The 27,453-nt window shown below is 41.6% G+C and overlaps 1 protein-coding gene across 2 annotated transcripts in view; it reads right to left on the minus strand.

Annotated features, from left to right (window-relative positions):
* The window catches only part of LOC127575787 (LIM domain only protein 7-like), a 203,628-nt gene that overhangs the window by 150,165 nt on the left and 26,010 nt on the right, over positions 1-27,453 (minus strand). For both annotated transcript variants that reach the window (XM_052025884.1, XM_052025883.1), the window contains exon 3: positions 12,408-12,478. In XM_052025884.1, the coding sequence (XP_051881844.1) occupies positions 12,408-12,478 (71 nt within the window). The remainder of the gene's footprint in view (positions 1-12,407; positions 12,479-27,453) is intronic.

Genomic DNA, 27,453 nt, shown 5'->3' on the forward strand with positions numbered 1-27,453 from the left:
AATTTTAAAAAAATCAATGTTGTGAAGACTATTTTTTTGAAAATCAAAAAGACCACAGATGATGGAAATCCAAAATAAAAAACTGAAACACTCAGGTCAGGCAGCATCTTTGGAACAAATAACTGAGCGAGCATTTTTCTTTGGAGGCCTTTTAACACTACTTTTGTTGCGCTCTCTCGTAAAGTTTAAGTTGAGAGGGGAAAAATTTACAGATAACTTTATTAATCACACGTACATCGAAACACACAGTGAAATGCATCTTTTGCGTTGAGTGTTCTGGGGACAGCCCGCAAGTATCGCCCCGCTTCCGGTGCCAACATACCATGCCCACAACTTCCTAACCCATACGTCTTTGGAAAGTAGGAGGAAACCGAAGCACCCGGAGGAAACCCACGCAGACACGGGGAGAATGTACAAACTCCTTACAGACAGTGGCCAGAATTGAAACCGGGTCACTGGCGCTGTAAGGCATTACGCTAACCACTACACTCCCGCGCCTGCCTGAGAGGCAAGTTTTCCCCACAGAGAGAGTGATGGGTATGAGGAACAAGCTGCCAGAGGAAGCAATAGAGGTGGGTACAACATTTAAAAGTCACTTAGACAGGTACATGGAAAGGTTTAGAATGATAGGGATCAAATGCAGACAAATGGGACCAGCTCATATATGGAACCTGGTCGGCATGGATGAGTTGAACCAAAGGGCCTACGTCCATGCCATATGACTAAGGTTGATTACTTTGATAAGTGTGGATATATTCACAAGCAACTTCAGTCCTCAGAGACATAGCTGGGGAGAACAACAGGAGGCATATTTCGTCACTGACATCAGTCATGAAGCTTTCCAGTATCTCTATGGTTCACAGTTTGCAATTTAAATAACAGTTTAAAACTATATGTGTGTTATACAGAAGAGACCAACATTTTGGCCCACAGAATATGAAAGTAGAAGCAGTAGACAACATTGCTAATTAACCTTTGTGCAACACTGCATAAATATTCATTCTTTAAACTTGTCAGCACGTATATAACAAATTAGTCTGGCTCATTATCAATGCAGTATTTCCTGCTACAGCCCTGAAAAAAAATGAATATTCACTTTGCAAGCCTACCTGATACTGAGGATTCTCATATTAGGCTCCAGAATCTGCTACTCATTAATCAAAAAATAGGGGAGCGTGGGGAACAAGGGAAAAAGTGAGTGTCTTACTGATTTTATTATGTAAAAACAAAATTAACTCTTACTGTTGAGAACCAGACAGACAGTCATGGGATTAGAGCAAAGACCGATTTGCTTTGGTTCTTCCAGCAGGAACGCAGTCAGGGAGATGATCACTGGTCCAATTCTAATGTGACCACAAAGACCCAAGGTAGAAGGTTGCTTAGAATGTAACAGAATGACCAACAGGTGTCATAGTGATGTATCCAGCTCCAATGACCAGAGTTCAATCCTGAACACAACCAACCCAGGTGCTTTCTATGTGGAGATTGCATGTTCTATGACTGCATGGGTTTCTTCCCACATCCCAAAGACACGCTCGTAGCTCACTTAGCTTCTGTAAATTGCCTCTAATGTAGATAAACAGCAAACAAAAAAGCTTTTCAAGAAAAGCACATGGATATGCAAGCTGCAGAAAAATGAAAAGGAAATGGGACTGCTCTGCTGGGAGATAGCATGGAACTTACGGGCCAAATGGTCTCCTTCTACATTGCAATAAGTATGCATTCTTGCATTGAGAGGATTTTTCCTATCATTAACGATTTTGAAAATCCTTTTGCTTCGTCTGAAGCATTGAGGTGCTCTCCTCGTGTATAAATCTTCTAAAATCCCCTTCTCCACATACATACCAACATTTCGATTCTGCCTCTGACCTTTTAATGAGGTTTACATCTTGTGAAATTCTTCTACTTCCCTCTAGACTATTTTTCCAGTGAGTCTGTCCGAAAGCCAAATCCTTAAACAAAGCACAAGATCCTGAAGGGTCTTAACAATGTTGGATGTGGAGAGAATATTTCCTCTTGTGGGAGAACCTAGAACCAGGGGTCATTGCTTAAAAATAAGGGGCCATACTTTTAAAACTGAAGCAAAGCAAAATTCTTTCTCCGAGAGTTCAGCGTCTTTGGAACACTTTCTTAGAGAGCAAGCAGTGCATGCAGAGTCTTTAAATATTTTTAAGTCAGAGGTGGGCAGATTCTTGATTAAGGACAAAAGGTTGTAAGGGGTTAGGTGAAAATGCAGTGCTGAGATTACAGATCAGATTAGCCGTAATACTATAAAATGGTGGAGCAGGATCAAGGGCAGAGTAGCTTGCTCTTGTTCCGTAACTGCCCTCAAATGGAGTGGAGTGCTGTGGAGGCCAAGTCATTGGGTGTATTTAAGGCAGAGATTGATAGGTTGTTGATTGGTAAGGGGGTTAAGGGTTACAGGCAGAAGGCGAGAGAATGGGGTTGAAAACAAAATCAGCCATGATTGAATGGCAGAGCAGACTCAATGGGCCAAATGGCCTAATTCTGCTCTTATATCTTACTGAGTGTCTTCTGAAAATGTCAACCATGTGATAACAGTTCCCGAAGTACAAACCTAGCGGACTGATGGTACATAGAAATGTACAGCACAGAAACAGGCCCTTCGGCCCAACTCATCCATGCTGACTAAATTACCATCCTGTGCTAGTCTTACTTGCCTGCATTTGGACCATATCCCTCCAAACCTGTCCCATCCATGATCCTGACTAAATGTATTCTAAACATTGTAATATCCTTCCACAAAGGACTTCGGTGGAATTAATACATTCTCAAGACATTCCAGTGGTTTTACGATCACCATTACTGTTAATTAAAATCTGAAGTAATGAAACTAGCAATTTAAATTTCTCACTGCTCTGGTGGGATTTGAATTCTTATCTCTGGATCAATAGTCCAGACCTTTGTTTACCAAGTCAGCAACATACATTGGAAAAATGGTGGAATAATGGTTAATAGATCAGAAGAAAAAGCAAATCAATTGCAAATTTATGTTCAAAGCTTGCTTTCCCCAATGGAAGCAATATCAATTGAGTTTACTGGTAAAATTACAAATTAATCCTTGTCTGAAGAGATCTTCAAGCAACCATTCAGAAATGCAAAATTTAAAGAAAGCAATACTTTCACTTTACTATCAAGTCAATTAATAGTAGTGGAGTTGATCTTTTCCTCTTAATTTTAATCCCTGAACACACCAACAGAAGCCAGGGCAAGAGTTCACTGAATTTATTAACTTTTGGGTATCTGATCAAGCAGCCACTCATCAAGTAGAAATGGAAATTTTGAACAATCCAGTCAACTGCAGAAGGCATCATAATCAAACACAACTTGGACCAATTTCCCCACTACTTCAATTTGAATTTCAATTTGAAGGCAAATCTCCAGGAAGTTAAAGATACATTTGTAAATGCACTGGTTGTGACCCAGTGTCTCAGAAAGATGTTAGATTTCTGTAATAAATTAAGAATTTTTGGAAGTTTTAGCATTTCGAAAAAGGTGGTTGGATCACCTTCAAAGTGCTCGGCTGACTGGAATACCTCACCACTCTGGTCAGTAGTGGCATAAAGGCTGAGGGAAGTTTGATTGGAAGGTGGAAAGGAGAGGCATTCATGGGGTCAGGTCCTGCCCCACCACCCAAAATATTTTCCCTCCCAATAGTAGAGAAGGTGAGGCTCATCACATTCAATGACCTTCCAAGGATGGTTACACAGAATGGCAATCCAGTGCAGTACTGAGGAAGTCCTCTGTTGGACGAGACCTCACCTGTCTTCTCATCGGTCACACACAATACAATATCCTGGCTGAAGTCCTATTACTGAACCCTCATTCAACATACCCAAAGTAGAAAATGTTACAGGACTTTGCAGAAGCTTGCCGTGTACAAATTATATGCTCTACATCAAATTATATACTCAATAATCCACATTATAACAATGGCTACACCTCAAAGGTGCTTCACCAGTGGTGAACAGTTTAGATCCTGAAAGGGATGGGAAAGAATCAATATAAATGCAAACCCTTCTTATACAATAAATTGAGCCACTGATTTAGAAACATTAATGGAACTTTGGTTGAACATTTGTTTCTACATCACATCACACAACCAGGAGCAGCCACTGGCTTAGTGATAATACCCCCACAAATGCCCTGCACCCAAGTCCTTTACCCAATGCATCCCACCCACTAAAGACCAACTTTGTACAGCTATTTCTTGCTGTCAGCAGACAATGTGCCTGACTTTGCTTGTCTAGCCAATAGAGAGGAAATGTAAGCTCAGTGCAAAGGCAAGTTGGGAGGGGAGATGCAGTTTTACAGCAAGGGTGCAGGGCTTGTTGCGGGAATAAAACACAATGATCTGTTGCTTAACAGCTAGGAACGGAGACTCATCCAAAGATGAGGGAGCTCCTTGATGCAGCGGAAGACCAGGTGGTGAAGATGAGCTTTGTGGGGGGGGGGGGGGGGGGGGTGGTTTCATAATATGGGCTGGCAGTTTATGGGATACATAAACTGGTACGTGTAGATGCCCTGTTACACGAGCCCCTTAACATGACTTTGCAGACCACAGTACACTTTATTAAGTGATACAAGGATGGGACAAGCCTACGTCCCAGCAAAATCCTTCAATGACTTCAAATTATTCTTTATTAGTCACACGTACATGAAAACACACAGTGAAATGCATATTTTGCATAAAGTGTTCTGGGGGCAGCCCACAAGTGTCGCCACGCTTCCGCCAATGTAAGAATCTCAAGATACAAAATAAACCACTACACAGGGGAATGTACACCACACGAGAATCTAAGTGTGGCGGCCACCTATATGACATGACCCGATGACTTAGTCTACAGCCATGATCCATCTTCACATAACATCAACCACCCCAAGCCCTTCTTCTCCACCAATACTGGGCCTTCCACTGCATCAAGCCTCCATTCCTACCTGTTGAGCAGCAGGTCGATTCCTGTACAAGCCCTGCACCATAAAACTGCATCTCCCCTCCCAGCCTGTCTTTGCACTGAGCTTCCACTTCCATGGTCAGGCACACTGCCTGCTGACAGCAAGAGATAGCTGTGGTGAAGAGGGGCTGAACGCAGTTCACAGTTGGATTTATCAGTGAAACAAAAACTTAGGAGGCTCGAGCATTAATGAGTCCTGCCTCTCCTATTTTTCCCAGATCCTCTTGAGAGATTCAGAAGATCTGAACAGTGTACAATGAAAGCTGCAAGAACAATTCAGAAAACTGATTACTTTTATTCCATTTGCTGTTGTCTGTTTTTAGCACCAACATGCCTTGCATAAATGAGGCCACCTTTTATACCCTAACATTAAATGCATTGTCAAAAAACAAAACGAAAACTGCAGCTACTGGAAATTAGAAATAAAAACAGAAAATGCTGCAAAACACTCAAGTCAGGCAGCGTCTGTGGAAACAGAACTAATGTTTCAGGTCAACAGCCTTTCAGAATATTATATGCATAACTAAGCAAAGTAGATTTCCTGAAGACTTCCGATAAGATTACCTTTTTTCCCCCTATTGTCAACATTTAGTCACTTTATTGTACAAATGGGTGAGGTCATTCTAACTGCTGAGACAGACAAGAGTACAAAGGTTTGTGTATACTCTGAAATAGACTGGATCCTTGAAAGGCAGGGGCTTCTTTCGTAATGGAAAGATTTTGTTTGCAATTGTTCGTTCTTGCTTTATAATGCAGAGACTAATGAAGTAACAAGGATCAATTAGTTGCTCAGCTGCAGCATGAGAACAGCCAATGCTGTGGACGCAAAAGCAGATAGCCCCATTGATAGCGGACAAACTAAACCTTCACTCAAAGTCACATGGAATGATTGAACCAAGAACATTTGGGCAGGAGTATTGAACACTGTGATCTCCATTTGTGAGCCATTAGAGAGCGCGATGTGTGGAAGGGAATCACATGACGTGGATTTTTTGTTTAAAAATTCGCTCCTGAGGATTTGGACTTCGGTAGCGATGACAGCCTTTCTCGTCCATCCTCAATTATCCCTCACCTGAGGAGCAAGCTAAGGGTCAACCACACTGACGACACAACAGTCAGGTAGAAGCCAGACAGGGCAAGACTGGTGGATTTCCATCCCTGAGGGACATTAGTGAACGAGGACATGAGGGAGACTGCAAATGCAGGAAATCTGGAGCAACGAACACAAAATGCTGGAGGAACCCAGCAGGTCAGGCAGCACCTATGGAGGGAAATGGACAGTCGACGTTCCAGGCCGAGACCCTTCATCAGGACTGGAAAGGAAGAGGGCAGAAGATCATTAGTGAATGACATGGTTTTTTTTAAAAATGGCAATCGATAGTTTTAAGGTCAACATTCCTGTGTCTAGATTTTCTTTGTTACTCTTTTTTTTTTAATTATTTAGATTTAACTTCCCCAGCAGCCATGGTGGGATTTGAATTCATTGTTTCCAGCTGCTGGATCTACACTCAAATGCAATCACACAATTAAATTGTGTCACACACCATTAGATGGAGAGAGCCCAAGGATGGAGCACCGGAGTGTCTCCAGGGACCCGAGCGTAGGGGCAAGAAGCCACTGCAGGACATTAGTGGTTAGGACTGGATAGGAAAAGAGTGGAGGCCAAGTGAAGAAAATCCCACTGAGCTGAGATCAGAGAGGTGCTACACGGTGTGATCAATGGCTGCAGGCAGGCAGGAGTTCAACAAGGAGCTGGAATACTCCATTGGACCAGGCAGAAGATACAAAAGCACGGACCACCAGGCTCGAGGACAGCTTCTATCCCACTGTTATAAGACTATTGAATGGTCCCCTAGTACGGTAAGATGGACTCTTGACCTCACAATCTATCTAGTCATGGCCTTGCACCTTATTGTCTGCCTGCATTGCACTTTCTCTGTAACTGTTACACTATATTCTGTATTCTGTTATTGCTTTTCCCTTGTTGTACTGATGTGATGAAATGATCTGTACGGACGGCACGCAAAACAAAGTTTTTCACTGTACCTTAGACAATAATAAACCAATTTTAATTTTATTTTATTTTAATTCAGAATGTCGGCACAGGCATCTCTGATGCATGACTGAGGCAGAAACCCAACTGAAGGAACTTGGGAAAGGACAACGCAAGAGTTTGGGTCATTTTTCTTTAAATTCAATAAATTCTCCCCTTAAAAAAAAACAGAACTACTTCATGCTTCCATTATTTACATATATTCAGGATTGCGACGTACAACAGGATCAGAGCGATATACCCAGGACCCATTGTACCAAATAAGCTGGTGGAACTGAGTGTAATAAGATTTTCACTGCGAGGACCAGAAGCGTTGGACTTGATTGGTTGTTGGTTTTTCCCTCCATTTTTGTCTACACCATCTAGGGTAAACATTAGTACATTAAGGTGTACTACATTGGTCATGGCCAAAGTCAATATCCATCTGAAATGCTGAGTTTAATTGTCTCAACTGATATTATTTAAATGAGCTCAACCCTGTTCAGATACATGTACCAATTACAACTGGGGGAACAAGCAATAAAATCTAGTTTTTTGTGCAAATACTTCATTGGCCATAGCAATATTATTTGTCACTTTATGCTGGGTAGCTTCACTGAATGGAGCACCCTCAACGAACACATCCATTTGATCTACGTGCCACGAGCTGCTACCGTCACACAGATTATCCAGAGGCCAACTCCTGTCCCTGTGTTCACAGGGATCAACTGAGACATCAGCAGGAGTTGGACTTCCGATCCCAAGCTGTGAGATTGTTTGGAGAGAATGGAATAACAGAGGGAAGAGATAATGCAAGACTCCTCTGGAGAAGTCTGCAAAATAAATCAATAACCAAAGTTGGCAATTACTGAATTGAAGCATACCAGGGGTAGTGTAAAATAACGGCTAATTAAATAGAGCAGCAATCTCAAGGCCCTGATTGATAATCCAGAGGAATGAGTTCCTATCCCACTATGGTTGTTGGCAAGTGTAATTCATCCAATTAAATCAAATCAATAAAATTGATGGCAGAGATTGTACAAAAAAAGTCTCTCACTAGCCTCCTTCATCCTATTATTCTTAACCAACCTGACCTACGAGAGTCTGGACCCACAGCAAAAATTACTGGATCTTAGCTGGACGCTGAAATGGGTTGGCAAGCCACTCAGTCTCAGAGTCATCACACAAGTGATTAATCCAAAAAACAGGGCACACACAGACTTGGAAGCTTCTGAAGTGATCTGAAAATTAATTGCATCAGAGGAAGCAATGAAAAAATTTATGTGGCCAACTTGGCAAGGGTTCACATACCATACAGTCCAATGTTGGGCTGTTGTGTACTTTTAAATTAATAGTTATCTTTCAAAAATGCAAGTTTGGCAAAGGGCAAAGACACTGCAATTGTGGAGATTTTAATCAGGCAATGAAGGGGCAACTAATGAAGGCTAAGTGATCTGAAACTCTGACCCTGTTTCTTTCTTCACAGATGCTGCCTGACCTGCTGAATATTTTTAAGATACCTTTATTAGTCACATGTACATTGATTCACACAGTGAACTACATCTTTTGTGTAGGGCGTTCTGAGGGCAGCCCACAAGTGTCGCCACGCTTCCGGCACCAACATAACATGCCCACAACTTCCTAACCCTTTGGAATGTGGGAGGAAACTGGAGTACCCGGAGGAAACCCACGTAGACACGGGGAGAACGTACAAGCTCCTTACAGACAGTGGCCGGAATTGAACCCGAGTCGCTGGCGCTGTAATAGCATTACGTTAACTGCTACACTACCGTGCCTGCCCAACACTTTGATTTTATTTCAGATTTCCAGTGTCTGCAGTTTTGCCACTTCCCAATAAAGAGATTGCCAGATGAGGAAGGTGACGCAATGACTAGCAAATGCACGATAGAGATTAAGGAAGTCAACAGCGAGAGTCTAAGCAAAACAGCTCAAATCTGCAGGAAGCAACATCGGAGAATAAGTGAAGGGGGCCAATACGAATGACGTTAAAACCAGTAGCATTATACATAGATGCAAGGAGGCAAACAAATAAGATATTGAGATCTTTAACTGCTAGTGTACAAACCCCAAGATTACAAAACTGAAGTTTTAAAGATCTGAAACCCTGAGGAAAGACAGTCTAAAAGTAGATGCACCAAGCCCAGATGAAAAGGAACAAGAGCTGACCATTCAGCCCTTCCAGCCTAGCATTCAATTGGATCATGATTGATCTGACTTTCCTTATGTCCACTCTCCTGCCCTTTCCCCCATTACCCTTGATTCCCGTATTGATTAGAAATCTATCTCAGCCTTAGATATACCCAAGGATTCTGCCCCTACTGCTCTCCATAGCAAGGAATTCCAAAGATCCTTTGAGAGATGAAATTCTTCCTGATCTGTGTTAAAAGGCCATCCCTTATGCCCTCTGGTCTTTGGACTCTTCCATATTAAAAAAGCCTCTCAGCATTTACCCAGACTAGCCCTCTAATAATCTTACTTTTCAATAAGATGCCCTCTCATTCTTCTAAATTCCAATGTGTGGAGTCCCAACCTGTTTAACCATTTCCCAAAGGAAGTCCGTCCTTACTGTGGAATTATCCAAGTGAACTACCACAAATGAAATAATATCTTTCCTTAATTAGCGGGTCCAAGATTGTTGACAGTACTCTTGATGTGATCTCACTAGTGTCTGGTACAGTTGCAGTAAGACTTCCTACTTTTATACTCCAATCCCTCTGAAATAAGGGCCAACTTTCTACTAGCTTTCTGTATTACCCACTAGCTTTCTAATACAAGGACATCAATTTGTGCTGCAGCTCTCTGCAATTTCTCTCCATTTAAATAATACTGTGCTTTTGTCCTTCCTTCCAAAATAAACAACATCTTACCAGAATGTAGGAATGCAAACTCAAGCTTAGAGGAAAGGAACACACTTTAAGAACAGGAAGTGCATCAAGTGGACTGTCCAGGGCAATGCCCAATATGGAAAGATTAAAGGGTAAACTCAGTGAATATCTGACAGTGTAGTCGATACACAACTTATTTGCTTCTGGAATTGGACAGATGGCCTCTAGTCTGTGTCCTGCACGTTCCAATATTCCCAAGTTTGTAAAAACAACATTCATAAGTGATTAAATACTGCACGGGCAAAGTTACTTTCACATTTTATGATACGACTATTGAGCGGTTCCCTTATATGATGGGATGGACTCTGACCTCACGATCTACCTTGTTGTGACCTTGCACCTTATTGCACTGCACTTTCTCTGTAGCTGTGACACTTTATTCTGTACCATTATTGTTTTTACCTGTACTACCTCAATGCACTCTGTACTAACTCAATGTAATTGCACTGTGTAATGAATTGACCTGTACAATGGGTTTGTAAGATGAGCTTTTCACTGTACCTCGTTACAAGTGACAATAATAAACCAATACCAGCCAATATTGAATTTGCGTAAAGGTTAGAAGATAATTATGTTTAATAAGCAAATGTTACATGAAAGCTTTTTTGTATTTAACAAGCTATTGTTGAGGTGTGTATGATATAACATTGGTAAGCCTGATAGCCATCAGCATTGCAATGAACAAAATCCGGCAGCACCTCTAGAGAATGCAGGTGTACAGTGGAAGGCAGAAAGAAGCACAGGAGTTGCTGTTTGCAATTCCCGGCTCCACCACTGGGTGCACCGTTGCAGCCTCCCCCCACGTAATCAGCAGCGAGCATGAATTGAAAGGGAACTCGACTGTACAACCTATAAAAATCCCTTCAAGCTTATGTCTCACAGGAGACATAATTAAGATTGCAAAACAAAAGGCTTCCTGATCAATATTACTGTTTAACAATTTTTCTATGCCAAAAAATCTGAACTTAAACAAATCAGTCGAATTCCCACAGATAAATATTTCAAAATTTCACAGTTTTAAAATAAAGATTTTTAAATTGTGATACATCATCTTCCCCATTAACTGATATGTTTTTACCTTTTCTGTGCATGTTTGTGTGAAGTGGGGGAGATTTAAGGGGGACTGGTGCAAGATCCCAGGCACCATGCGAAACCCCCTGAAGACATGTTGAACCATTTTTACATGTGTAGCCATGTTGATGTAATTCAAAGTGATGGCAATGCTGTCCAGACACGTGCAAACGTCAATGCACCCCACAGTACTCGTGAGTAGGCCTCTCTGCAATAGTGTAGAGAGGGGAGCAGTAACGGAAATTCCAGTCTCCGACCCCGCTCCATAACACTGATACAACCCCTCCCTGCATCATACGGATGTGCCCAACACCCTTCCCTGCATCCCTGATACACTCCACACCCCTCTCCGAATCACTCTGATACATTCTTACCCCTCCCAATAACACTCTGATACACCCTGCACCCCTCCCAGTAACACTCTGATACACCCCACACCCTTCACTGTTATGCTTTTATATAATTCACCCTTCCCCCACTGCAATACCAAAGTGCTCTGCATACCTCAATTAAGATTTTTTTTCCTTTGAGATTGGGTCACCCAGCACACAGTGCTGTGGCAACACAATTTCCAAATACTAACATTTTTTAGGAGGAGCCTGCTATCTGCCTGCTCTACCATTCATCGATTGTCACAGATTTCTTATCTCGATACCAATTTCACGACTATCTCCATATTGCTTGATTCCTTTACTCTCCAATCTATCATTCTCATTAATTCAAAGGTCGAGCCTCCACAGCATTCTGGGAAAGAGAATTCCAAAGATTCACTACCCTCTGAGCGAAGAAATTCATCTCAGTCCCAAGAGGCCTTTCTCCTTATTCTGAGACCGTGATCACTGGTTTTAGATGACTTCCTCCCTGTATCCATCCTGTTGAGCCCTGCAAGAATGTCTGTTTTCTCAAATGTGCAGCATTGCACAACTGTAACGTAAACCAGTCTAACTGTGCATTTTGCACTGCTACTGATCTGGGGAAATCCGTAGTTTATTGGTCTGTAAGGCCAATTGTCTTATCTTGTATTGGTCTGTAAGGCTATGTAGAGAAACAAGGAGGAACACTGTTCCAAGAGACAAGATAGCCCACAAGTAAAGCTAGGGACTGGGATACAAAGTGCTTCTGGTCTCTCGTCTCAACACAGTGCTTAACCACTGTGCTCATTGGCGAGTCCAGCGGCACAACAGAAGGTCAAATTCACTGGCATCTGACCGCTGGCTCACCTGACTTCTGCATTTTATTGGGTGGGCATAGGAGATAGAATCAAGTAGGTGATAGCCCACAGAACCGCAAGCATAAATCAGCTTAATGTCCCATCTCCAAAGAGCTACCAGACTAAGACTCTCAACTTTTCCTTCTTCCCTCCCTCCACCAGGAGAACAATAACAGAGTTCTGCGCACACACTTATCTACTTTGGTACATACTCGCATAGCAAGACTCCATCCTCCAGTGCAGATCGAAAATCTTTCTGCCCAAATTTCTTTCCAGTAACCTCCTAAAAGAAAAATGAAGACCAGATCAGTTGAACATCCATCATTCCAAAGTCTTTCAATCCTAAAGTTTTACCACAGAAAAAAAGGCTCAGTACCCTTGAATAAGACAGACACAATTCTACTTAAATTCAAGAAACAGGGAAACTATTAAAAGTTCAGAATGTGTATTTAACGAGAAATATATTAGTGTTCATTATGATTATTACATTGTAAAATGCACATTCTATGGTACTTTAGTTAGCTACAATATACAGTCCATCATAAGTGCACACAGAGTAACGCTTACTGCAAAGACTAATGTTTCATACAGCAAAATGGATGATCTGATAATTTTTTTTAAGCAAATCTCTTTCAATAAATACTGTTACTTGAATAATCTGCTCAGTAGCAAAAACTTATTTTAATATTTAAGTTCTGGTCAACATTTATTCAGCGAGCATTTTTCAGTCAAAATTCCAGATTCAAACACCTACCCACGAGAAGTCAGCCAGGATGGCACTCAGAGCTTTCTAAATCTTGGTCAGTTAATTGAAAACATCCTTACAGCCAATGGCAGAGCAAAGGGCAATCGTGGCCACTCAGGTGGAGTGTTGGAAGGTGAACATTAGAGGCAAAGTGGGAGCCTTCAGGAAAGAGGTGGTGAAAAAATATTCCCCATTGAAGTCAGTGAACCATTATAGAGAATAATGGTGTTGATACGTTACAGATGAACTTTGCATGCCTACATATGTATATGTGTGTGTGTGTGTGTGTGTGTGTGTGTGTGTGTGTGTGTGTTGCATAGGAGATGTGTGTGTGTTGCAGGTCTGTCCGTGCGCACGAATAAGAGTTGCACTCTTTAAAAGAAAACAAAATTCAGCAACATAACGTGCTAGTCAATAAAATATTCAGGTGCACAACTTGCAATTGCAAGTTACCAAGACATAGTTTACAGTGGCATGCAAAAGTTTGGGCACCCATGGTCAAAATTTCTGTTACTGTGAATAGCTAAGCAAACTTTCCTGCATCCTCACCACAAAATTCAGTGTCAGAAGTTTGTAAAGGAACATCTAAACAAATCTGATGCATTTTGGAAACAAGTCCTCTGGACTGATGAAGTTAAAATAGAACTTTTGGCCGCAATGAGCAAAGGTAAGTTTGGAGAGAAAAGGGTACAGAATTTCATGAAAAGAACACCTCTCCAACTGTTAAGCACGGGGTTGGATCGATCATGCTTTGGGCTTGTGTTGCAGCCAGTGGCACGGGGAACATTTCACTGGTAGAGGGAAGAATGAATTCAATTAAATACCAACAAATTCTGGAAGCAAACATCACACCGTCTGTAAAAAAGCTGAAGATGTAAAGAGGATGGCTTCTACAACAGGATAACCATCCTAAACACACCTCAAAATCCACAATGGACTACCTCAAGAGGCACAAGCTGAAGGTTTTGCCATGGCCCTCACAGTCCCCTGACCTAAACATCATTGGAAATCTGTGGATAGACCTCAAAAGAGCAGTGCATGCAAGACGGCCCAAGAATCTCACAGAACTAGAAGCCTTTTGCAAGGAAGAATGGGCAAAAATCCCCAAGCAAGAATTGAAGGACTCTTACTGGCTACAGAAAGCGTTTACAAGCTGTGATACTTGCCAAAAGGGGTGTTACTAAGTACTGACCATGCAGGGTGCCCAAACTTTTGCTTCGGGCCCTTTTTTTTTGTTATTTTGAAACTGTAAAAGATAGAAATAAAAAAGTAATCTTGCTTAACATATTAAAGAAATGTGTTATCTTTAACTTTATGCCTTTTGGAAATCAGGTCATCTTTTACTTGCTTAGCTATTCACAGTAACAGAAATTTTGACCACTGGTGCCCAAACTTTTGCATGCCACTGTATATGCTTCATCTGCAGAGTGACTCCAGTACTGGGAATTCACTCAGTATGGGATGTTCCCTTGTGTATCTGACTATTTTTCAAGTAAGATAAAGATATTTATTTATTAGTCACACGTACATCAAAACACACAGTGAAATGCATCTTTTTGCGTTACTGAGAATGTGCTGGGGGGCAGCCGGCAAGTGTCACCACTCTTCCGGTGCCAACATAGCATGCCCACAGCTCCTAACCTGTATGTCTTTGGAACGTGGGAGGAAACCGGAGCACCCAGAGGAAACCCACGCAGACACAGGGAGAACATATCAACTCCTTACAGACAGCGGTGGAATTGAACCCAGGTCACTGGTGCATGACGCTAACCGCTACACTACTGTGCCGCCATACACAAATACGTTACAAGTTGAGAGAAATTCTTTTGGAAAGCTGGGAAACTTCAACATGCATTGACTTAATATCAGGCCAATACTCCACAGCCACCTTTGCAATGCTTTATTCCAGTACAGAACAGAACAGGGATCATTTTCTACAGCAGGCATTTCAGTAAGTTGTTTTCTCAAGTTCTAAGGAACAAGTTGGAACAAGGATCTGAACAAGTTGGAACAATTAACAAGAAGCCTTGCAAATTTTAGATACTGTTTATATGTGATGGGGGAAAATCCAGTTTATTTTCTTTCATTTTAAACTTTCAAAATGCTACTTTTCAAAAGTTAATTGCACTGCATAAAGATGAAATGCAACTGGCCATATGTGGTGATGTATTGATGTTTTATGGAGTCACGTTTGCCAAGTGGTCACTGCAAACCCAGTGACCACTTTGTAATCCTGTGTCCTGCTTTGATAATGTTCTGCAAGAACAAATGCATTATGAATAATGCCCAGTCTAGGACCTTTGCAAGAGTTGTGAATGAAAGCTGGCACTCCTACAACCATTCACAAACAGATATACACAATGGGAGAGCTGCCCATCAAAAAAAAATCACAGAATGTACCTGCAATCTTTCACTTTGATCAATAAAGCTACACATTAATTTGAGCCTGGACTATGATCAAGCCTCATCTCTATTCTTACCACCAAAGCAGTCTGTTTTCATGTTCAACAGCCTCTTCTACCTTTACCCATTCTTTAGCTATAAGGCTGAAATCCTCTCTAGCTATAAAGCTGAAATCCTTCTCTATACTTTGGTCACTGAGACTATTACCAAAGTTCAAATGAGCTCCACCTTAGAAAAACACCACTTCACCCCGGATATTACCTGCATCCTATTCTCTTGAACCACCACCTTTCTGTTCACTGTTGATTGCCTCAAGGCTGTTTTTCCATTGTAAAATAGTTCCAAGGAATATTTTATTCCCTTGGAAAGTTTTATCTGCTAAAGAAATTTTAGGTTAAATGTTGATTAAAAAAACAGCATGGAGAGCTGGTTTATTTCATGATTAGGTACTTCCTGCACTATTCCTGTTAGAAGTCAGTGATGTCACCAGACCAATCACGGAATGGGCTGGAAACTGACTGCACATTGCATCAATCTTGGGTGCAGTCATCTTATCAGGAGAGATATCACAAACACAATGGGCCAATTCCCCTCCTCACCTCCTTCCCTTTATTCCATGGTCCACTGTCTTCTCCAATCAGATTCCATCTTCTTCAGCCCTTTGTTACTTCCACCCATCACCTCCCAGCTTCTTACATCATTCCCACTCTCCCCCTCCCTCACCTGGATCCACCTATCACCTGCCAGCTCTTGCTCCACCCCTTCCCCCCCCCACCCTTTTATACTGGCCATCTCCCCCCTTTCTTTCTAGTCCTGATGAAGAGTCTCAACCCCAAACGTTGACTGTTCATTTCCCTCCAAAGATGCTGCCTGACCCACTGAGTTCCTCCAGCATTTTGTGTGTTGGGCCAAATGATCTGTTTTATTATTCAAGGCCAACGTGAGAAAGATATGATTTATTAAGTTAAAGGTTGTAGTTCAAAGTAGGAAAATTCCTTTGTGAAGTCTCACGTGTCATTTTTCTGCAATTATGATCAAGAGATGTCGTAATAAGTCCAGATGAGGAATGATCTGGGTTTAATCCTGAGGCAGGTGATAGTAAGGAGTTACACGGAGTATTATGTATACAAGGAGAAGATCCCAACCAATTGCAACATCCAATGGCAGCCAATAAATGCTGAGACAGAAACCAGCAATGATTAAGACTGAAACCAGTCACCAAAAAAAAAGGAAAATAAAAAAAACTCAGAAAGTTACATCAACTTTTCACAGGTAAAGAATTTTAATTGCTAGTGGAATAGGCTATACAGCAATAAATTCCTTCTCATATTACTACATCCATAAATTCTCTGAGAGAACTGTCAGAAGGAAACACTCAGTGAATGACACCCTCACCATTAACACTTCTCACTTTACACCAAAGAGACAAGTTTTGATCCATTACAGAAGTTATCATGTTAAACATCAATATCAAATTCCCAAATAAGCCCTACTTTGGCTTAAAATGTACCTTAAAGCAACAATTCAGCAGGGCCCCCTTCACCATTAGAACAGAAGCAACTCTGACACTTTATGGAATTCTAATACTTGTATAAAGAAATGGAAGGCTGACCCAAGTACAGAAAAGGACTTGAAACAGAGGACTGCAGGCACATTGGAATCCTTGACAGGTTGCAGTTAAAATCAGAGTCAAATGGATGTCTTCATAAGCGCCTCATGGAATTTTTGGGGGAAAGACTAACCCTGAAATGTTCCAATTTAAGAACACAAGGAATAGTTTGAATGGCCTCTTTTGAGCCTGCATGAACATTCAAGAAACAAAATCAAAGTTGATTCTCAAATCCATGTTATCATCCGATCTCCATTTCCTTCAATTCCCTTGATGTCCAAGGATCTAATCAATCTTGATATTGAATATACTCACAACCAAGCCCAAGGGATAGAGAATTCTAAAGATTCTCAACCTTGATGAAAGAAATTTATCCTCCTCCATCCCACATAGCCGACTCCTATTCCAGACTATGGCCCCGAGTTCTAGGCTCTGCTAGCAGGAGAAACAACCTCTTATGGTGCCCAAATTTGATCATTTAAACAATTACAAAATAAGTTAGGAAGGTAAATGGTACATTGGCCTTTACTGAAAGAGGATTGAGTGCAAGTGTAGAGACATCCTGCCCTAATTGTCTGTGATTCTGGGGAGACTGCATCTGGAATATTTTGTACAGGTCTGGTCTAGTGTCTCGGCCTAGTGACAATGAGAGGGGGATAAATATTGGTCAGGATACTGGGAATATTTCTCCTGCTCTTCTTTGAAATAGGGTCACAGGATCTTGTACTTCCAACTGAGAGAACAGATTGATTTCACCTGTCATCCAAAACACAGCATTGCTGACCCACTGGCACACCCTGATTACTGCGGTGGAGCGTCAGTTCATATTTTTGTGTAGACATCCCTGGAGTGGGATTTGAACTCACAACGTTACAACTCAGAGGCAGCAAAACCCATCATCATAAATTAACTCAAAACAAACAGGTGGTGATCATATGATTCTTGTACCAATTAAAATGTTCAGGACAACTGCAATTAACAGCAGTTACGGACTCCCATTTACCGTTTTGTTTCACATCCTTTCATTTAACCCTCAGAAAAAAAAATTATGAGAAAGCATTGCACACACATTCAACAATGAGCTGATGTCCAAGTTTTTACTGGGGCTCACCCTCTGTAGAAGTCACAAAGTTCAGCTCTGGGATGGGGTTTAGACAGCAGCACAGGGACCACAGAGAACTTCTCGTGGGATCCCAAGGGGCAGCATAAAGGCTGGAAAATTCTGCCCACTGAACAAAGGGCCAGATTATAGCAGCTCCTTTAAAATCAATAGGAACAGCTGCTGGGAGAAAAATGAGACCTTTTTACTTGATTTAATTCTAATTTAATTGTTGCTTCAAATGTCTTTTGAGCATTTTAATTATTGAGAGTCAGTAGGTTCTTTTGGTCCACAGGTACTTGTAAAGACGTAGACACTTTCTCTTTCCGTGGCAGCCTTGGACAGCCAGTGGACCTGGAGACAGAGCCACACCAGCTGTCATAGCCATTATAGGAGAACAGCCTTCACTTGTACTGGGAAAGAGGCTGAAGTGCCCTGAACTAAACTGATGCATCATGAGCCTAGCTCCCAGCAGGAGACTACACCCAGGACCACTGTAAAAGAAACAGCACAGTGCAGGTAATTGATGATCACAGGGCACCGAAGATCTGCTCAAATAGGTTACAGCACACACAGAGTACATATACCAGGGTCCTATGAGAACAAAAATACATTTCTATACCCAAGTTAATGAGTATCTTTTGTGCAGACAATCTTAATTACATGGGTCACTCTCCTATACCAAAGAAATATCTTCTGTCTCCAAAGAAATATATTTTGATTTGGAGAAACTCCATCCAAAAGGATGCATTGTAAATGCCCCAGAAAGTCATTAAGAAATTCACCAGCACCATAATAAACTAGTCCTCTTTTTAAACCAAAACGATAGAGGAAGTTCTTGGATTGAAATGAAACGGTTGATTAATTCCAACAGACACATCTCACTGACTTGAATACACATTCTTTTCATCAAACTGCGATCCAAATGGTAATAACAATATAAATGAAAATATTACAAGAGTAGCAAGCAGAATAAACACAGCCCTTTGAAACTCCATTTACAAGATGCTCCTCATGTCTCGCCACTGATAAGGAAACTCTGAGCAGTATGTCAAGATAGGGAGCCGGCACACAAGCCTTTTGTTTTTGGAAAAACTCAACCCTATTGTAAATGTGCCTCCAAATAAAACTGACAGAGAATTGCATACACATCATCCCACAAAAATTCAGACAAATATTCTTCTGGCTTGGCTAGGCTGTGGTTTTATAATTAAAACTGTGTTCCCTCAGTTGCTTGATCTCATGTGGAATTGAAAAGGTGGGTGGAAGAGTGTGTGAGTGTGTGTGTGTGTGTGTGTGTGTGGCATTGGTGAGAAAGAAATAATACATTAGCAAAATGCTTCAAAACCCAGCCAAATCCGAGGACAAGTTGATTTCCATCTCTCCTGAAACACAAGCTGGGATAAGCCAAATATGGTGCCCAATTTCATTCATGTGATAAGACAAGTGATCATAATATGAAAATATGACCTGGGCATTTTTAATCTCTTTGATTCTGAGCAAATCAGTTTTGATTCATCACTTTCAATTAACAGGGATCACAGAAAGTGGAAACATTCACAATTGGTACAATTCCGATTCTGGGGTGAAGCAAACAGCTGAGAATTTCAGTTTATATTCAATCCTACCTCTAATGTAACGTCTCTGAGTACTATGCAGTTCCACATTGGTAATGCTGGGGAAGGGAATCTCATTCAGAGTGCAACATCTCAAAGTGGAAACACTTCAGACTTTCCCCACACCTAACCCTTAACCGTGACAATGAATGCATGAACAATAAATGCAATGACCCACTGACTGGGCTGGTGCCTATATGTTTCCCAACATAAATAGAAATCAGTTTTTAAAAAAAGCTTCAGAAACTTTTAAGAACCACTGCCATGAAGTTTACAAGCCTGTATCATACAAAACCTGAATCTCACCAACACCAGGCAGGGTGTATTCCATCTCACTTCTGATGGATTTTCTACGACATGTGACGGGGCTCGACTCTAAAGTCAGCTCAACAGAGTCTGCAAGAAGCTTTCAATGGCTCTGCCAGAATATACTGCCAAGGTGTCGATTCCCCTTTCCTTTCAATTGGGTTGACCTCTAATCCTTGCTTCATTCCCATGACACTACTTTGAACAAGAATTATTCCATGCGCCCTGATCCAAACTTATCCCTTATTCAGCATTACTGAAATGGATTATCTGCTCATTATGACATTCCTCCCTGCAGGGACTTGCTGTGCAAAAATTGGCTGCTGCTCTTAAGCATTGGAAGACCGACCTTCAAAGTACTTCACTGCAAAGTGCTTTTGGATGACCTGAAGCCACAAAGGGTCTACATGAATGCAAGACTATATTTTCATTTCCCTTCCACTCTTTTTCTATTGATCTAGAACTCAGGATGCTCTGGCAAATCTCTCTCATGTCGGTTCAATCCAGGTCTATTTTTTCATCACCCACTACCATTCTCAGGAAGATCTCAGTCTGTTCATGTTCCATCACTGATTCAAATTCACAAACCTCTCCTTTCTGAGTCAGATTGGTGGGTGCACATGTGCCAAAAGCATGCAGTTAACCAGGTATTCCAAGTATAAAACAGGAGGGGATATTTTGATGGCTGAAAATGATATGCACGGAAGATACGAGGATACATAACACAAGTATCTAAACAATATGCAAGTCACAGAACATGGCAAATAGTTGAAGGAGATGGCAGGTGAAGTGCTAGACAAGGAATTGTGGTGCATGTTCGAGTGCTTCACCAGATGGTTGGCTAATACCAAAAGGCAAAGACTGCCTTATCTGCACTGTCTTTGCATACCCCAGTCACATGCCTGAGGAGTGCTGAACAAATGCAAGATCACGAAGGGTTGTGATCAACCCTTGCTGGTCAGGGAAACAAATGCTAGTCATCTGGAATATATTAGAGATTTTACAAGTCTGCACCTATTGGTCAATTAAACTAAACTCAACATTGGGGCCACCAAGTCTATTCCATGGTTCCAGTTTTTCTCCCCTCCAGCTCCCATTTCTCTTCGGGACTTCCAGCCTCCAGAGGATTGGAGGAGTTGGAAAAGGATAAGAAATATGACTCAGCAGCAACTTTAACTGCACAATATGGGAATGTGCACCCACAAAACACAAAGGATGGGTCAGTTGAAAAGTGAATTAAAAAAAACAAATTTATCTGAAGATCCGAACTAAAATACAAGAACCAAATTCTGTTAGCGCACAAGTCCGATGGTCTAAAATCTATATTAATCTGCTGAATTTAGTACAGTAGCTGCATTAAGCTGTATTATAACTGGCCAGCCAGTGTGAAATTAGATTGTGCTAATTTACCAAAGTGCTCAGTCTGGGAATGAAGCATTTCAAAACACTCAGATACTGCCCCCTGCAGATTAGAATAGACTACAACTCCCCTCAATGTGTTACCATACAGCCAACAACAGCAGACAAAACAGCCATTGTCATCGAACTGTGACACAGTTGATTGATGGAGAAAATATTGCAGTGAATCGTAGAAGTCAAGTTGAGTTTTTGTCATATGCACAGGAAAGAGCGACCAACTGGACTGCAGGAGAGTAGTAGTAAAATAGTGATTCAACAAAGAGAAAGAGCAAGACAGCCAGCAGAAAGGAGGAGAAAAAACATTGAGAGAGAAACAGCAAGCAAAAGAGAAGAAAGAGTAGAATGGCTGTTCCACTGACACCATGGAGCAGTTTCAATAGAGCTGCGCATTGTGTCAACCTGCCACCATCAGTGCAACTTAACTTTAGATACCAGACAAATCCAAGCCTTCAGAAGTTTCTTAACAAAAGAGTTGTCTCCCTATGCTGTACTTTACCAGAGCTGTCACTTTTCAAATGCAAACACATCATTTACCACATTTTATGTGAATCCAGTTCTGTCCTTGCACAATAACTGAGCAAGCTCTTGATACCAGGTTTAGCAGTTAAGCGTTGTGGGAGAGGTAAATAATGAAACGAGTTCGCGCTGGATAAGATCAGCTGGCTCAGCACAGCTAAGGAACAAGCTCCAGCCCTTGTCGAGCTATGAGTCAGTTCACTGACTCGCAGCAGTCAGTGAGCTACCTGTTGGATGAATAGATTGAGCAATTATTCCTCAGCGAAGAAAAAGATGGGTGATACAGAATTGTAGGTTTATACAGTCGAGTCCCAGATCAGCAGTGGTCACTACAGAAGAATTTTTCTGAAATGTAATGGTAATCAAGATTGGAAACTGTTAATGACAGTTTAGGGAAGGAATGTGTCCTCCATTGTACATGTGAAATGGGAAATATTGCAAAGTGAGTTGAACTTGGCTTCTGAAATTCAGTTCCACTGACTTCACTCATTCTAGAATATCGCCCACCGAGCACATAAAACTAGAGGATTTCAGAGTCATAGTCGTAGGGCAATTGAGTGATCAATCCCACTGCTTCCATGCTGACCAATCAGCACACATTTGACTGATCCCATGTTTATTCTTCCTACATTCCCAACCATTCCTCCCAGATTCTACTACTCAGCTACACACCAAGGTCAATGAATCTACTGACCTGAACGTCTTTGGGATGTGGGAGGAAACCAGAGCACCGGGAGGGAACCCAAGCGGTCACAGGGAGAACGCGCAAACTCCATGCAGATAGCACCAGAGGTCAGGATTGAACAAGGGCTGCTGGAGTTGAGAGGCAGCAGCACTACCTGCTGCCTTGTTGGGCCACCTACTACCCCATGGTGCCTGTTTGTCAAAAGTAGATAAAAATCTGCATTGTGCAAAACCAGCACAAACAGAATGTGCTTTGCTTTGACGAGGGCCCACACCAGAAATGTTATCATTTCTCTTCAGATGCTGCTTGAACAGCTGAGTCTTGGCAGCAGTGCTTCTTCAATCAAGCACACTGGTTCATATAGAAACAAAGAGGCCGAACTGACTGCAGACCTGCAGCAGGTGTCATCCACACTCTAAAACAAAATGCCTTTTTCCAGAGGCAAGTGGACTGACTGCAGTGATACTCTTCCCCTTAAGTTAGATAATCACAGATACAACTCGCACCCACAATACCTGGGCACAAAGAGCTAGGCAGACCACCTGTACAGTACTGAGGGAGTACTACACGGTAAGAAGTGTGGCCTTGCAGATGAGATGTTAAACAGAGATCCCATTGTTCTACTTTGAAGAGTTTGCGCATTCTCCCACATTCCCCAACTACTATTTCTCCCTCAATACCACAGAGAATGAAGTTCTGGTTACAATCACAATGTTGTTTTTGGGAGTTTGGCATGTGAAGGTTGATAACTGCATTTCCCAAATTATGACATTAATTACACCTCAAAAGTATTTTATTGAGATTTATTGAGATATATTGAGAAGACCCGAAGCAATGTGAAACGTCTTATCAAAAAAAGATATTTTCTCCTTCCTTTTTATCCTTTGAACATTCTTGTATCAGACCCTAATGTGTTGGATGAGGCACTACAATCCACTTAACGACAGATTTCTCTGGGTTGTGTGGGGTGAATAGTTAAGCCCTCAAGCTAGTTTAACATAAGAGCAAAGCAACTGAGTTCAAATACATGCAATAGTCACCGAATAGTGTGAAAAGTCCTAGTGAATTTTTCACCCTTACTACACCACCAAAATACACTTGGACCAATTTTGGATTTGTATTAGGTTTTGCATTAGCTTCTATCCCACTGTTATAAGACCCTTGAACAAACTTTTTATACAATAAAGATGAACTTTCAATCTACCTCGTCATGGCCCTTGCACTTTGTCTGCCCGCACTGCACTTTCTCTGTAACTGTAACACTATATTTGGCATTCTGGTTTTCTTTTCCTTTGATGTACTTATGTATAGAATGATCTGTCTGGATGGCACGCAAACAAAAGTTTTCCCACAGTATCTTAGTACACGTGATGGTAATAAACCAGTTACTGTTTCTGAACTTCATTAATGCTTTAACAAAGACAGGTGAACACAGCTCAGAGCCAGATTTGGTTCAAGGGATTTTGGTCTGCATGAAATTCGAGTTTCGGCAACACTATCATTACCAACCAGGCTTTGGGAATTTCAGTGGAATTTATTTGCAAGTTAGATGACTTATCAAATACTTAAAAATGCCAAATGGAGCGTAACTGAAGTATTGAACCCACTAAAGCGGTCTAATCTGCAAGCTATTCAAAAGCATGGACAAAACAAATCTCTCACAAATCAGCATCCATTTCCCTTTAAAAAGGAAATGTTCATTCTTGGCCCAACTAACAATAGAAAAATGGAAAGACATTTCCTTATCTCTCATGAGTAAAGAACTTACAGTTTGTTTTGATCACCTCCCATCCCAGGTCTTTCCGAGCCAAATGCAAGGTCACCATTAAAAAGGAATAGCTCGTAGCATAAAAAAGCCATCACATGCCAAGGAAATAAAATTGACCCAGGCATACCACTGGATGGCAGAGAAGGCAGGCTTTAACATCTACAGAACTTCCCAAATCAAACAAGTTTAAATATCCTTATTGGAAGTAGGCACACCTGGATGTACAAAATGGTGATCCAGAAATAAGAACCATTTTGTCAGGTCACTTCACAAGTCACCTCTGCATTTTCTGTTGCACTAAGTGTACACAATCTTGAGGCAAAAAAGAAAAAAATACATTTAAAAAAAAATCTAGGAAACATTTCCAAATACAGATCTTCAAGGGCAAGAGCTCCAAGCCATGCAACATCAAGACTTCTTCCAGCTCATTTGCAAAAGAGTGAACGATACAGATCTACGGCAAAGAGAAAAAAGTCACAGTGAAAGTTTGCTCCAACATCCACTGACCATCATGGAATATTATAAGTGCCAACCTCAGGACAAACAGATTCACATAACTTGGTCACTGAGGAAATGCTTTGTCCAAGTTGGATACTTTGCAATAGAATTGGGCATCCTAACCTTCATAGTACTTAGACTTTTTTTGACAGGTTGCATCTTTTTGCAACTACATTTAGCCCAAGATAACCCACTTCCTGTGTGAATGCACAGTTGTTCCTTCTGAGCATTACATTGTGTTAATGTAGCAACATCTGAATTTTGTAGATTTTCCTCTTCAGTACTTGTGGCTGTGAGTACATCTTCATTGCACGGACAGTGATTTTTACGTTGTAGTGTCTTTTCCATCATAACAAATGACCTTCAGTGATGATTGCACAGAAAAGGCTGTTTTGCATCCTGGTAACTTACACTCCTCATCCACATTCAACTGAGTGTATGCACATAGCTGGTACAGTTTATCAAAAATCTCAGCTCATGCCAACTCTACCTAAAGATCATGTGAGGAAATGGCCATCGCTCATCAACTGTTGATTTAATTTCATCTTATAATCACCATGTAGTTAAACAGTTTTGTCCACTTTAAGCATTGCCCAATCATTTGTTTGTTTCTACTCAAGCTCCACCTTGTTCCAATTCATTTAACATAGCCTCCACCTGGTTCTTCAATGCATATGGGACAGATCATGGCTTGCAGTAGGTTAGTCTTACACTTGTTTAGGTATGGATATAGGCATTACAACCTGCAATAACTGGAGAGATCCTGCCGCATACTTTCCAAATGGTATGTCGAAACATCATTTTAAAGCATTTGTACTAAACGTTGCTTCTCCTGCCTACTTCAATCTTCTGAACCTCTCTTTACCTTATTCTGTCCATGCTACCAGACAACCTGGACCCATTGCAATTCGCTTATCAGCGAAACAGGTCTACAGCGGATGCCATCTCCCTGGCCCTACATTTAGCTCTGGAGCATCTGGACAGTAAAGACATATACGTTAGACTATTGTTTATTGACTACAGCTCTGCCTTCAACACAATAGTTCCAAGCAAGCCTGTCATCAAACTCCGACACCTAGGACTCAACACCTCCCTCTGTAACTGGATCCTTGACTTTCTAACAAACAGACTGCAATCAGTGAGGAGAGGCAGCAATACCTCCGACACGATTATTCTCAACACTGGTGCCCCACAAGGCTGCGTCCTCAGCCCTCTACTCTACTCCCTATACACTTATGACTGTGTGGCCAGATTCTGCTCTAACTCCATCTACAAGTCTGCAGATGACACCACCGTTGTAGGCCGTATCTCAAACAGTGATGAGTCAGAGTACAGGAAGGAGATAGAGAGCTTAGTGGAATGGTGTCATGACAACAACCTTTCCCTCAATGTCAACAAAACAAAAGAGCTGGTCATTGACTTCAGGAAAGGGGGGCGGTGTACACACACCTGTCTACGTCAACGGTGCTGAGGTCGAGAGGGTTGAGAGCTTCAAGTTCCTGGGAGTGAACATCACCAACAGCCCGTCCTGGTCAAATCACGTAGATGCCACGGCCAAGGAAGCTCACCAGCGCCTCTACTTCCTCAGGAGGCTAAAGAAATTTGGTTTGTCCCCTTTGACTCTCACCAACTTTTACCGATGCACCATACAAAGCATCCTATCTGGATGTACCACAGCTTGGTACGGCAATTGCTCTGCCCAGGACCGCAAGAAGCTGCAGAGTTGTGGACACAGCCCAGCGCATCACAGACACCAGCCTCCCTTCCTTGGACTCTGTCTTTACCTCTCGTTGTCTTGGTGAAGCAGCCAACATAATCAAAGACCCCACCCACCCGGGACATTCTCTCTTTTCTCCTCTTCCATCGGGTAGAAGGTACAAGAGCCTGAGGGCATGTACCACCAGACTTAAGGACAGCTTCTACCACACTGCGATAAGACTATTGAACAGTTCCCTTATACGATGAGATGGACTATGACCTCACACCTTATTGCACTGCACTTTCTCTGTAGCTGTGACACTTTACTCTGTACTGTTATTGCTTTTTTTACCTGTACTACATCAATGCACTCTGTACTAACTCAATGTAACTGCACTATGTAATGAATTGACCTGTACGATTGGTCTGTAAGACAAGCTTTTCAGTGTACAAGTGACAATAATAAACCAATACCAATAATATGTAGTCAATCCTATTTTGCTAGCTGTTGTAATGCACTAAATATCTGACTTATAATCTTCCATACTTCAACCCAAGTTTTTTTTCCCTGAAAACCACTTCAAAAAAGCCACAACCACTTTATTATTCATATCCAATGTGTTTGCATATTGCTTGTCATTAAAAAAGGATTTCCTTGACATACGGAGTGTTGTTCACGGTACTGTAATTAACAGATGCCTCTGAAGCCTGGATCTGTGCAGGCAGTCGTAGATTTTCAGCCCACTGATGTCTCCTGAGCTAACAGAGTTTCCTCCATACTGAAGTCAGAGTGTATTTTTAAAAACTGGAGGTCACCTTTTAAACATCAGAGGTGTCAAATTTTCCAGTCTGCTTCCCAGTATATGGAAATGACAAATTCTTGGTATTAGTCCACT

The sequence above is a fragment of the Pristis pectinata genome, chromosome 11, assembly GCF_009764475.1.
Source record: "Pristis pectinata isolate sPriPec2 chromosome 11, sPriPec2.1.pri, whole genome shotgun sequence".
NCBI lineage: Eukaryota > Metazoa > Chordata > Chondrichthyes > Rhinopristiformes > Pristidae > Pristis > Pristis pectinata.